This window comes from Durio zibethinus, chromosome 20, assembly GCF_047325235.1.
Source record: "Durio zibethinus cultivar Kanyao isolate XHJ-2024 chromosome 20, ASM4732523v1, whole genome shotgun sequence".
Classification (NCBI taxonomy): Eukaryota; Viridiplantae; Streptophyta; class Magnoliopsida; order Malvales; family Malvaceae; genus Durio; species Durio zibethinus.
In genome coordinates, this window is record NC_143181.1 from 10402998 (window position 1) to 10415980 (window position 12983).

Genomic DNA, 12983 nt, shown 5'->3' on the forward strand with positions numbered 1-12983 from the left:
AAGAATGCCATCTATGCCTAGTCAAGGGAATGTTCAAAACTACATCAACCCTGTATTAATTGAAAATGTGGTTAAATCGATCCAAATCCTCAATTTGGATGATTTAAAAGGAAAACTAAAGTTGAAGGCAGTTGAGTCTTTGAAAGACTTTAAAGTTGATCACATGATGAGCATGCTAAAGAAAAGATTGCAAGCTATCAAAGGCATCAATTTTTATGATTTTATGGATACCACTAGGCTTTGTCTAGTACCAAATGTGGTGATACCACCAAAGTTTAAAGTACCAGAGTTTGAAAAATATGACGATACCAAATGTCCTATCATACATGTTATGATGTACTACCATAAAAGAACAACCTATGCTAGTAATGAAAAATTGCTTATACATGTCTTTTGAAACTGTCTAATATGGTCTGCTGCAAGGTGATATGTTTAGTTGGACAAGACCCACACTCGAATATGAAAGGACTTAACCTGTTCATTTATCAATCAATATTTTCATATTATAGATATGGCTTTTAATTGACTTTTTCTACAAAGTATGGAAAAGAAGACGATTGAGTCCTTTAAGGGTACACTTAGAGATAGCAAGATATAGCCGCTTAAGTTTAGCCACCGTTGACAAAAATGAAAACAACAATTCTATTTATAAGTACTTTGAAATCGCCTTACTGTGAAAAGATGATAGGAAACATGACTAAGAATTTTGCTAAATAGTGATCTCGAGTGAGATCATTGAAAATGCCATAAAAAATGGTAAACTTGAAATAAGAGAATCCTCAATAGCCAAAAAAATGCCCAAAAAGAAAGAAAGTGAAATTCAAGCTGAGTTTCAGAAGACAGCCATTTAGAAAGTACTTTCCTTACTTTGAATCTATCTATCCTACATCTAATCCTACCATAAACAATGTTTCAGCTTTTTCATACCAACCAGCTCTACGACCTTATTATCCACTCATCTATTAACCAATATTTAGACCACTTTCCTATACATACAACCTAAATACCTCAACTGCTACAAGACATTCTATTTGTCCAGCTAACCTAACAAGTGATACATAAGAACCACAGAATAATCAAGAAAAGCCAACCTTTGATCCCATTCTTATAACCTATATAGAATTGTACCAAAAATTCTATAAAAGTCATTTGGTAGCCTCTATCCCTACAAAACTACTTGGACCTCCTTATCCTAAGTGGTATGATTCTATTGCTTATTACAACTATTATTATGGAATAGCTGGCCATTCCATTGAAAATTACGCCTCTTTAAAGCACAAAGTGCAAAATTTGATCAAGGAAATATTGATTAATTTTGATACCAGTGGAAAGGTAACACCTAATGTTAATGGCAATCCATTGCTAAATCATGCAGTAAATGCTTTGAATGAAGATAAAGGATGCATAAAGAGAAAAGTGAAAGAGATCAAGATGCCATTCAGTTAGTTGTATGATGCTTTAGATAAGGCTAGAATGGTACGACCAGTAAACCCATGTACCTATCATGAGAGATGCATCTTGAATCAAAAGTGCAAGTACTGTAGTAGGGCTCCGAGTCATTCTATTGAAATGAGTAAATAATTTCATGATGAGGTACAACATCTAATCGATTCATACCAGATCGAATTGTATAAGAAAGCAAAAACCTCAAAAAATGTTGAAATGGCTATAATTGATAAGTTAAGGTGGGTGCCAAAACTAGTAACCATTTATTATGGTGAAAAAACTAAATCGATCATAGATAAGCTCATCCTTAAGGTAGTAACTCTTAAGGTCCCAAGTCCATTCCTTTATAAAGATAAAACGATTGTACCATAGAGGTATGAGTGCAACATGATAATTCAGGGGCAATAAGAAACCATGCCCAAATAAGACACCACCAATATAACTGGTGTAGGTAGTATAACTAAAAGTGAAAGGTGTTATACTCCAGAGATGCTAAAAAAGGCAAAAAAAGATAAGGCACAGCAAGTATTATGTGGTTGAATAGTTAGATAAGATGCTAGTTAGAATTTCGTTATTGTCATTGCTATTAAATTCAAAACCACACCACAATGCCTTATTAAGAATGTTAAATCAGGCTTATGTGACACAAAATGTTTCTGTGGAATATGTGAATCATCTGGTGAAAAACTTGATGTACCACACTATATAGCCTTTAGTGATGAGAAGATCCCACCTGAAGGTAGAGAAAGTACAAAAGCATTATTTATTACTATTAAATACAAAAGTCATATTACAAGGTCTTTATTAACAAGGTTCAGCTATTAATGTTATGCCCATATTTTCCCTGGCAAGATTGTCCATTGATATGTTCCATATAAAAAATAGTCATATAGCGGTTTGAGTATTTGATGAAACTAGGCGTAAGGTGTTAGGAAATATTGAAATGCCTATGCAAATCGAACCTTGCATCTTCAATGTAAAATTTTAGGTCATGGACATTTTTTCATCCTACAGTTATTTGTTGGGTAGGCCATAGACCCATATGATAGGTGTTGTCTTTTCTTCCTTACATCAAAAGGTCAAATTCAATGTAAAAAATCAACTTGTGATCATGGTCGAAGAAGAAGATTTGCTAGTAACTCAGGCTATGAATGCTCTAGATGCAAAAGCAATAGAAGAATCATTAGAGTGTTCTTATCGATCTTTTAAACTTGTCAATACTGTAGGTGAGGGGTCTAAGTCATACCAACTATATTATTCTACGATCATGGTTAGTCAAATGGTTAATAAAGGTTAATACCCTAGAGTTGGCCTAGGCAACAATCTATAAAGGATAAAGGAACCACCAATGATAATAGATAATAGCGAAAAATTGGGCTTGGGGAATGAAGATGAGGAATGGGAGATAGAAAGGATATCGAATAATAAAAGAGGAAGAAAGACAATAAGAAACATGCCAATATTTATCCTGCACCTGCATGAAACACTTAGGCTATGAGGATATATGTATCTAGGGACAAAAGAAGATGCTAAAAAAGAATTGAGCATGGAAAAAGCTTTCGTCGAGTTGTCTATCCAAATGACAAGCAAAAAAGTCCAAAAAAAAAAAAAAAGAAGTATTGATTCATCCATGCTCACTAGGCTTTGAATTAAAGAATTGAAAAGTCATCCAGATGCTTGTTATCTTTGATATCTTCCTAATGTAATTACAACTGCCAATTACTTATGCCCAAAAACATTGGGATGGTCTTTTATGTATGGGCCTCTTATTATCTATTATCTCAATAAAAAAAAAATAGGACTACGTATTTTATTCATTTCTTCTAGTCAATCTACATTTTCTTTCCAATCAATGCATTCTGTCGATACTTCTCATTTTATTTAATTTCATGTCTTTAAATGAATATGAAGATAATCACAATAACAATTAGGGATTTAATTTTGAAAATTCAATTAATGCTTACAAACTTAACACTGAAGAGTAAATCTAGACCTTTAAACCAAACAAGATGACTTTAAGGCATGATATCACTTTTCTTAAAGCTTATTTTGCTAGTTATAACATTTAAAAAGGGTTGAACTGAAATGCCTCTAAGATATAATGAAACCTTGTTTATATTTGACACTAATACAACTAACAACTAAACACACCTTAGTAAGAGTGGAAATGCCTTATCTTGGCAAGGTTTTCCATAATAAACAATGTTAAAACAACTTCCTTTCGATTGAGAAAAGAATGAGAGAAAGATGAGAGTAATTCTAAATTGAATTGGATTATCAAATGAACTCACATCAATCTCTATTTATGGAGATTTAATCTAAGGATGTGACTTTTATATTGTGTTGTTTCAATTAAGATCACTTCCCTTTGATTATAAATGTCTTTTTGAAAAATTACTGACATATCAATTCATTTGAATAATCAAACTTTCATACAAAGAGAAACACTTTTCATTTTTTTTAGAAATTGCAACTTTTCATGCAGAGCAGTCAATTTTCTCAAAAAGTAGTCGATTGCATATTTTTATTTTCAATTTCTAGAATACTTTTAGAAGTAGCGTAGTCAACTCTTCTATAGAGTAGTTGACTCTTTTCACATGTTTGAATGAATCTTTTGTGTGAGCAGTTGACATAGCAGTCGACTCCTTTCAAACAAAAAAATTTCCACATTCAACATTCTATAGAGCAGTTGACTCCTCTTTTATAGCAATCGACTGCTATGGCTTTTGCCAATTTCCAGAAGATTGTATCATTGGCAATCGATTCCATTAGGCTTAGGAACCGTCACACTTTTCCCAACTATAGCAATAGATTTCTTTAGGTAGCAGTCGATCGCAGTTTACATAGAAACTTTGTTTTAGTTTCTGTTTAGCAAAGCATTCGACTCCATGCTTTGGCGGTCGATTGCTCTTCCAAGAAATATATAAGGTAGTTGACTTCTACCAATATGGCAGTCAACTGCTTCTATATGCAGTCTTCTAATATTACTTTTTCAAGTTTATAATCATGCCTATTGGCCATAGGAACTTTATCTTAAACTTATATCATAGCTTAATATGATTTTTGCTTTGATTAGGTTCACTTAATCATATTTTCATTATTTTAAAAATATTTTCTAACAAGTACACATCTTAACTCGTATAATTTCTTCATTAAAATAGAAAGTTCGGGGTTGAAAGTGATATGATATTTTCTGTGGACTATTCAAGTAATTTGAAGTTTGTAATGGAGCACAATTTCAAGTTAGAGTCGCGTAATCTAAAGGCAAAATGTAGGAGGAATGAAAGATGTTTTATCTAGGATAAAGACCTACCCTTTACATATACACTTATATCCAAGGAACAAAGCAACCTCGAATTACAGTTTCAATTATAATTATTTCTATATTTTGTTGCTATATCGGTGGCTTTCACTAGTTTTTAGAGTAGTGGGGCTCAAGTCCTAGCTGTGACTAAAAATATTTTGAAATCATGTGTGTTTTAGATAAAGCTCAAATAGTTTTTATTAATCTAGTGTATTTATTGTTGAAATTAATATTGATTTTATTAGTTGTCATTGACATAGTAGAGAGAGTATTTTCAATAATAAATATTTTGAAAACACTTTTGTGTAATCGAATAGAAAATTAATGACTGAATAATAGCTTAATTGTGTACATTGAAAAAAAAATTGTTTAAAACTACATTGATAACAAAGTTATTGTATAATGTTTTTAAAATATGAAACCATGTCAAAGACAATTGTAAAATTATTATGGTTGGATATGGAAATTTTAGTTTATGTTGTATTATTATGTTGTTTTTTTATAATTTAATATATTTGAATTAATCTCCTACTAAATAAAATTCTGACTCCACCAATTTCAAGCTGATGAATGAAAACTTAATTTATTCGTAAATATAGTAGATTCTACATAACCACTCATTGAAAAGAAAACTAACAAATTACAAACAATGATGAATTTGATCATTACATAGTGATTATCAAGCAATCAGAAATGAGGCTTAAACGCTAGTAGTTCAAAATACGGGGCTCGAAATACAATCCCTTCGGTTTTACTTAATATGAAAGATGAAAAGAGGTAAGAATGAAAAATCTATTAATTTAATGGTTAAAATTTATAATTATTTTTCTATTTGTAACTTAACCATTAAATTAATAAAATTTTCATTCTAACCCATTTTCATCCTTCCTACCACCTTATTAAATATAGTAGTCAACAACAATTAAAATTTAAAAGTCTTATATCATAATCCAAACCAATATGTAAATGTGGCTTGAGTTCAGGCTCAAGGGCACTTGGGCTTATTTCCATGGGTTTTGAGTTTTGCATAGCAAGGACAGGCACTCTTGTGGCCATAGGTACCCGGTGGAACGCAGTGGCATCTTTTGCAGCAAGTCGTGCATGCTCTGTGGCAAACATTCTTTCTTGATGCCTTCCTGCATCTCCTGGAGCATGCATATTTGCAATCTGAAATTTACCAAAAAGAAAACAAATCCAAGTTCTTGGTCAGAGAAATAAGTAAGCTTAGATACATTGAATTACAGAAAAAAGTACTTACTGATTTTCTTGTGATACTTTTTATTAAGAGCTACCATGTCACTTCCTTCATCCACCTGAAGCCAAAACAAATATAAAATTACAAAATGGGTACCCACAGTTAATAAAGTTGAAATAGATACTCACATTTGCCAGAGAATTTGCATTATTGCTAAATGCAGAAGCTTGCACCAAAGCCTGAAAGAAAAGAAATAGATTCAGTCAGTAAATTCAAGAAGAAGACGTTTAACCCATTATCAGTAGTTCAGTGCAATATGTACCTGTAGGAGGAGGATGGAAACTACAAGAACCAAGAACAGCTTCATTGTGTTTGTTTTTCGGTGGCTGCCGGCTATGATAAAATGATAAGGTTATTGATGAAATGCAGAGAGAAGGGTTAGATTTAAATGCAGATTTTTTGTTGGGTTTTGGTTTTGTCATTATCTTTAAAGAGTCACGTGTAGAGATTACTGGGAAATCACAGGAATTGAGTTGGGTGAACTGGAAAATGTATTGAGCAAAAATACTTGTGCCTTTTTTTGGAAGCTTCTACTGCTGGTGCAATTGCAAACACAGCTGTTTGATTTTTTGGCTGGTGCGTGTATATAAGGACAAAGGAAAGAGAGTGTAAGAGTAAAGAGTGAAGGCATGGCAAAGATGGAAGCTAGCTATATCTGCATAATTTCCCTGCCCTAGGTCGTCTTCACACGATTTTATTTCCTTTTATTGGTCAAATTCATTCATTTCTTGAATGGATGGATCGAGAAATAATCGCTAAACATGTGAAAAAGTCTTAAAATTTATCAATGAACAAAGATACTCTAATTTATACTAGCCCTCCGTCTCACTAGCTAAATGGAAATGATCAATTAAATACTATTTTTTTGGCTAATTCTGGATTCAGGATTTAATGTTTAAATCTAAAAATATAACGTTTAATTTGAATCAAATTAAAATCAAACATTCTCCATTTTGCTCAAGTAAAAAATATTTTCAACAGAATGATAAAGTGTAAATCATGAAATGTTAATTTTTTTTTTAATGGTGGTGGCTAGAAAAAATATAAACATATTATTTTTTAAATAAAAACTTATTTTCTTCTCTCATTTTTTTCTCCCTTTCTCTCTCTACTTCTTTACTCACTCTCTTTAATTCTTAATATTCCACCGGAGTCACCTTGAGAAATCTAGAATCTAGAGTTGAACAGCCATCTGCCACCTCCGACCTCAAAAACTCAAGCACCTCCCATACCACAATTGGCAACTCCCATTCACCAGCACTCAAACACTATCTAGACTCCACTACAAGCTCTCGATAACACTTTTGGCAATCCCCGCTCAAAGGACATTGCTACCACCTATTTGCCATCTAGTTACATTATACTAAAATGCAATCGAAGAAATACCCCCAAGACTCACATCTAATAATACCTAAATTTCAACTTACCAATTGATCACAATTTTTCCAGAAAACAAAAACCTTGCAAGAAAACACCAAAAAAAAAAAAAAAAAAGAAATAGTCAGTCCAAAACGTCTAATAATACCTAAATTTCAACTTGCCATTTGACGACAAATATTCCAAAAAAAAAAAAAAAAAGAAAAAACTTTGCAAGAAAACATTAAAAAAAAAAAAGAAATAGTCAAAGTCCAAGAAAGCCAATGGGCCCGCTTCTTAAAAAATATTGGTAAAATATATCAGAGCTTAAGAACGGGAGAGCCAATATGTTCACCTATTAAGAACTTGACAGGGTCCTAGGCGGCTTCAAAGAAGAATATGTGGTTGGAAAGGGAAGTTTCTCGTGCAGGCATTTAGTTCACAGATTTTTAAATTTCAAGAGAAAAGACGAATTTGGAATAGTGATATTAAAGGGCATGAATGACTTTTAAGGTCTGTTGATCTTAAATATGATTTTTATATTTGATTAAAATAATGTCAGATTATTTAATAAAATTTTTTATTATATATTTTCGATAATATATAAAAAAATAAAAATAATTTATTTATTTAACATTTTATTAAAATTTTCAAAAAATTCATAAATAAACTTCAAAATATTTAGCCTTATGTCAAACTTCGAGCAATACAGGAATGGGCTTTCCTTGCATGTTAATCTGTTTATTCATATTGTCCTAAAAACATATTACCTATGGTTTTATAAAAATTAAAAAAAAAAAAAAAAGGACTACGTCCCACCCTTGCAATTAATCGTCCCATAGTAACACCCTTCCAACTTCCAACCTTTTTCCGTCTCCAGCTAAACTTTTTTTGTCTTTATGCCTTTTACCACGTGGGAGCTTTGCATCATATGTTCCCATCTCTTGTATGTCATTAATCTAGACGAAGATTTGTTGGTAAGAAACGTAGTTAATATTTAAAAAAATTGACTTTTTCAATAAAACGTCATTCTTTCTCAAAAAAAAAAAACTAATTTGTTTTAGAGAAATAAATTTTTTAATTTAAAATTTTATCATAATACAATTTTATAAAACCACATTTTAATTTAAAAAATATTATTTTTGTTAAAATTATAAATTTTTAAAAATAAAATTTTTCTTAATATATTTTAAATAAAAATCACGTTTTTTAGATTAAAAACGTTATTTTTAAAAAGAAAAGCGTGATCTATACTCTAAACATTTGACAATATTAAAGTCACTTTCGATACACCATAAATCATAAGGGCAAAGCGAGTTTTTAAGATTAATCAGCTCACCTTATAATGTGTTTCTCTCCGCTAGGTCATTAGGGGGCTTATATGTTAATGAAGATATAAGGAATATTTAAAGCATTGATAGTACCTTTTAGAAGGATGAATCTTTGTTTGACCATGGAGTTTTTTAGGGTGAAAAATTGTTCTAACCATAGGGAAATCAAGCCACCAGATCTACTGTGTCAGCCTACCCATTCACCAGTGTATCTGCTCCATAGATATTTCAACATCCTAGAATCAAGTGTGCTAATTTTTGTTTCTTGTAGAAAGATCATAGTCAAGTTTTGTTTGGAAACTAATTTCTTCACAACCTATTTTTTTATTCTACTTCCCAAGGCCCTGAATTTCAAGAGATAATATTAAACATTGTGAAAAGAGAACACCCATACCTAGAACCGTATGGCTAGGAAGAATTTAACCCAACCATGGGCCTCCCGCGTCTCTCTCATTATCTAGAAGCTCCAGCTGCTGTAGGTATCATGCCCTGGGCGGGCGCACCAAGTACATCAGGCGCACCAACAGGCGAGCCAGAGGTTGAGGCCCGCAGACCAAGCACGTTGGCGAGTATTTGCACGCAAGGCCTAGGAGACGAGGTCAGAATGCCCGCCCAGCTTGCAGGCCAGCCCGTGAGGCCAAAGCCTGGCATGTAAGCTGTTCGCACCACATCCAGAAGGGCCCAAGGTGCTGGACATGCAAGGGAAGCTTCTGGAAGCATGCAGGATCAGCAGAAACATCCTGACAGATTTGGTTGACCCTAGAAATCAGGAGTTACAATCCTGATTGATTGTAATCTGTATAATCCCATGATTTTAGCCTTTATTCTAGGGATATTGCCATTAAGTGTAGCTAGAGCCTCAACTATAAATAAAGGGTTGCTCCACCCTCATTTGTATACAATCAAACACTTCTGTTTCAATGAATATACAGCATATTCCAACATTCTACCTTGTTATCCCGTTTTTCTTTAACTTGCGTAATCAACTCTTTCCATTGTTCTAGTGTCCGCACGCTTGTGTTTTAGGCTGACTTAGGCATCAAGGAGGAGATTCCAAGCCTAAGGCCGTACGGTTTCTGAGTCTAAGGTCGGAGCCCGTGACATAGGCACTTGACTACTTTAGCTTTGTCTGAATAAACTCCAAGCCTAGAAGAGAATAAACCTCTCAAGTTTTCTCTGCGTCACACCTAGTTGCTTCATTTTTGCACCCAATGCCTTCGTTAGATACTGATATTTCATCATCCTGAAGCTCCATGTTGCGAGCACCAAATATTAGTTTTGCTAGCTCCCTTTTTTCCCTTCATAACTTTCTTCTCTATCTAACAACAGATGGGGCTCTTGTTCTAAAAGGAAGAATTTCATGATTTGTAGCTTCTTACTTTTAAGGCCCTAGGTTTTTTAGGTTTTATTGTTGTTGAAACAAGTTTTTTAAGCCCAAGGGAAGAGTTAAATGATGTCTGCTTCTCACAATATTTTTTTGGCAATGCCAAGACTCTTGCTTCATTTGTAGCCTTTCCAGCGGCTGTTACACTATCCAATTTAGACCATTGCACTTGGGGACTACTAGTTGGATCATTGATGGCATATGTACTGGGAATAGGACTACCCTCCATAAATGGTGAATGTAACACTAGAGAGGAAATCGATGATGAAGGCGTCGACTCTACATCCGATGATATCCTTGATCTTTGAGTTTTCATGTCTGAGCTCATGTTAGGGAAGTTGTAAACAGGTTCCTTTACGACGGAGATATTAAAAACTTCATCGTTAGCCTTGAAACAAATTGAAGGGGGATGATTGTATCGCTTTTGCTCGAAACTAGGATTTTGGCAATGTCAAACTTGTTTTTTAAGTGGGTACTATTGTCTATGGTGATGAATGATCCCCATAGTTTACCGACCTCTATGAAAAACTTGCTATCCCATAAATGAAAGGGTTCTCCTTCTAATCTTAACGATGTGAAGAGCTCTCTACTGACATCGTAAGTGCCCCATGGATGGACCTTCTCAAACCTTACGTTAAACCGAGAATTGTGCTCCTTCAAGCAAGCTCCCATATCATCTTTTTCACATAATGTTAACAAGACACATTTCTCGCCCATCGGTCAAACTTGGAAGTAGAACCCTTCATTAAAAAGCATACTTTTTAGTGAAGAATGGTGGACATAATCGAATAGGACGCCAGTTGCACTCCTCTAAAGCCATTCAAAGTCCTCGTGTTCTATTTCAATGTCAAAGCTCAATGGAGGGTTATGGGTAGTTTTAAAAATGACTTCATGCGCAGAGTTGCTTTTTATTTTCTTTGTTAGATTTTCATCTTACTGAGTAGGTTGAGCTTGCATGGAACCAGCCAAAACTTCCTTGTAAGAACGATTATCTCTGTCTTTAATAATACCATTTTGCCCATTTTGCTCTTTGACAATTATACCGACTTGAAGCCTTTTAGAGGTTGATTTTTTCGAGTCTAAACAAAATAAAGATATAGTGCACCTTTGGCCTCATCCGAACAGTGCTTTTTTGACAATGATGAAATAACCTTCAATCTTTCTGCCATTCCCTTGATTAATGGCTTTATGAAACTCTCTTTCCTCTTTGTAACGAATAAAAGCTTACATGAGGCGATGGTGGTTTGCATGTTTGAAAGGTATGAACACATCTCTAACTCTCCCGTATACCTCAAAGGATTCCCAAAGTGCATCTTTAGACACCCTTCTGCAGAGATTACCAATAAAGTCAGTGTGAAATGAAGATCTCCAGTCATTTATGTTTCTGTGTTGCTGGTGCAGGTTGCCAAGATTCCTAGCATTTTCTTCCATCCTCTTCCTTCCTCCTCAATAGTAGCTTTTGTTGGAATGAAGGCCCTAAAAGACATTTTCACAAACACTTGACATGCAAACTCCATAAAGCCTCTCGAAACATAATAACCTAAGCTTCAATGAACCACCAAAATCATAACTTTTCACCATGATCATACACAAATTCGAACACAAGTTTCACAAAAAAAACTATCTCCAATCAACCAGCTCAAAGTTCAAATAACCACATAACCCAACCATAACTAACTTTCAAGTTTGTAAATAACAAACAAAATAATGTTCTTTACTTCAAAATGCATCAAAGATGTTGACTTAGTAGAGTAAGAAACAACTTGAACAAAAGGTTGCATTTTTCTCACAAAGATAAAAAATCCATTTTCTTCTTTACACTTTCACATTTAACATCCTAGCTCATCTATTTCTCTACACTATTTTTTTGAACCCTATATTCACACTTTCTTTTTACTTTATTTATATTGTAATGGACCTAACTATAGAATACAAAAAGGGTCTAGCTTAAAATGTAAAGTAAATAGGCTACTAGAAAAAATAAAAGACAATTGACTAACCTAATATTAATTGGGTTTACAATCCAATATCCCCCTTTAAACCCAATTATCATTTTTTGTTCCCAACATCACCTCCATCCTTTTAAACACATCAATCTTCAATGGCTTAGTAAAGATATCCATTACTTGATCTTGAGACTTGTAATGAACTAACTCAACTTATTTCTACTCTGCAAGCTCTCAAATAAAATGATGATGATTTTCAATGTGTTTACTCCTTTTATGAAACACTAGCCCAAAGCAATAGCCGAACAATGATCAACAAAAATCTCTGTAGGACTTTCTTGCATAAACCCCAAATAGCACAATACATTTCTCAACTAAATAGCATGAGAAATGGTAGAATTTGCTACTACATATTCCATTTCACTAGTTGATAAAGTCATAATAGGTTACTTCTTGGATGACCAAGTGAATGCATAATCACCAACAAGCTTCACATCATTGCAACAAGAATAGAACAAGCCATCATTGATAGTTTCTTTGACATACCTTTGGATTTTTTTTCCTGCACTAAGGTGATATTGATTTAGTGCATCCATGTATCTACTAATCAAACTAATTCCATAAAGAATTTTGAGTCTAATGTAAATGAAATAGTGTAAACTTCCAACTAGACTTTTAAAGCACTGATACTTTTCATTAACATCAAGCCACAATCAAGGAGGTGTTCATTTCATTACAAGACTCCGCCTTGAATCTTTTGAGAACCTCTTATGCATATGCATTTTGGGAAATAAAGATCTCATCATCCCTTTGCATTACTTCAATGCTAAGAAAGTGTGACATTAATCCAGTATTTGTCATCTCAAACTCTTGAATCATTCTTTCCTTAAATTCATTAAACATGATTGCATTGTTTCCAGTGAGGATCAAATCAACATAAAGACACATAAATAACACATCT

The 12983-nt window shown here is 33.5% G+C and overlaps 1 protein-coding gene across 1 annotated transcript; it reads right to left on the reverse strand.

Annotated features, from left to right (window-relative positions):
* Nucleotides 1-5370: 5370 nt before the first annotated feature.
* Nucleotides 5371-6423, reverse strand: LOC111315045 (Gibberellin-regulated family protein). Its single transcript, XM_022916664.2, has 4 exons — nucleotides 6268-6423; nucleotides 6134-6184; nucleotides 6009-6063; nucleotides 5371-5917 (listed from the first exon to the last, which is right to left on the reverse strand). Exons 1-4 carry the CDS (start codon nucleotides 6310-6312, stop codon nucleotides 5736-5738), a joined length of 333 nt encoding a protein of 110 aa, XP_022772399.1. The 5' UTR covers nucleotides 6313-6423; the 3' UTR covers nucleotides 5371-5735.
* Between the last annotated feature and the right edge of the window lie 6560 nt (nucleotides 6424-12983).

Excerpts from the sequence above, each read along its gene's own strand:
- LOC111315045 (XM_022916664.2), bottom strand. The coding sequence starts at position 6,312 with ATGAAGCTGTTCTTGGTTCTTGTAGTTTCCATCCTCCTCCTACAG. Across the intron at positions 6,185-6,267 it reads TTTCCATCCTCCTCCTACAG|GCTTTGGTGCAAGCTTCTGC; the intron begins GTACATATTGCA and ends CTTTTCTTTCAG. Across the intron at positions 5,918-6,008 it reads AAAGTATCACAAGAAAATCA|ATTGCAAATATGCATGCTCC; the intron begins GTAAGTACTTTT and ends GGTAAATTTCAG.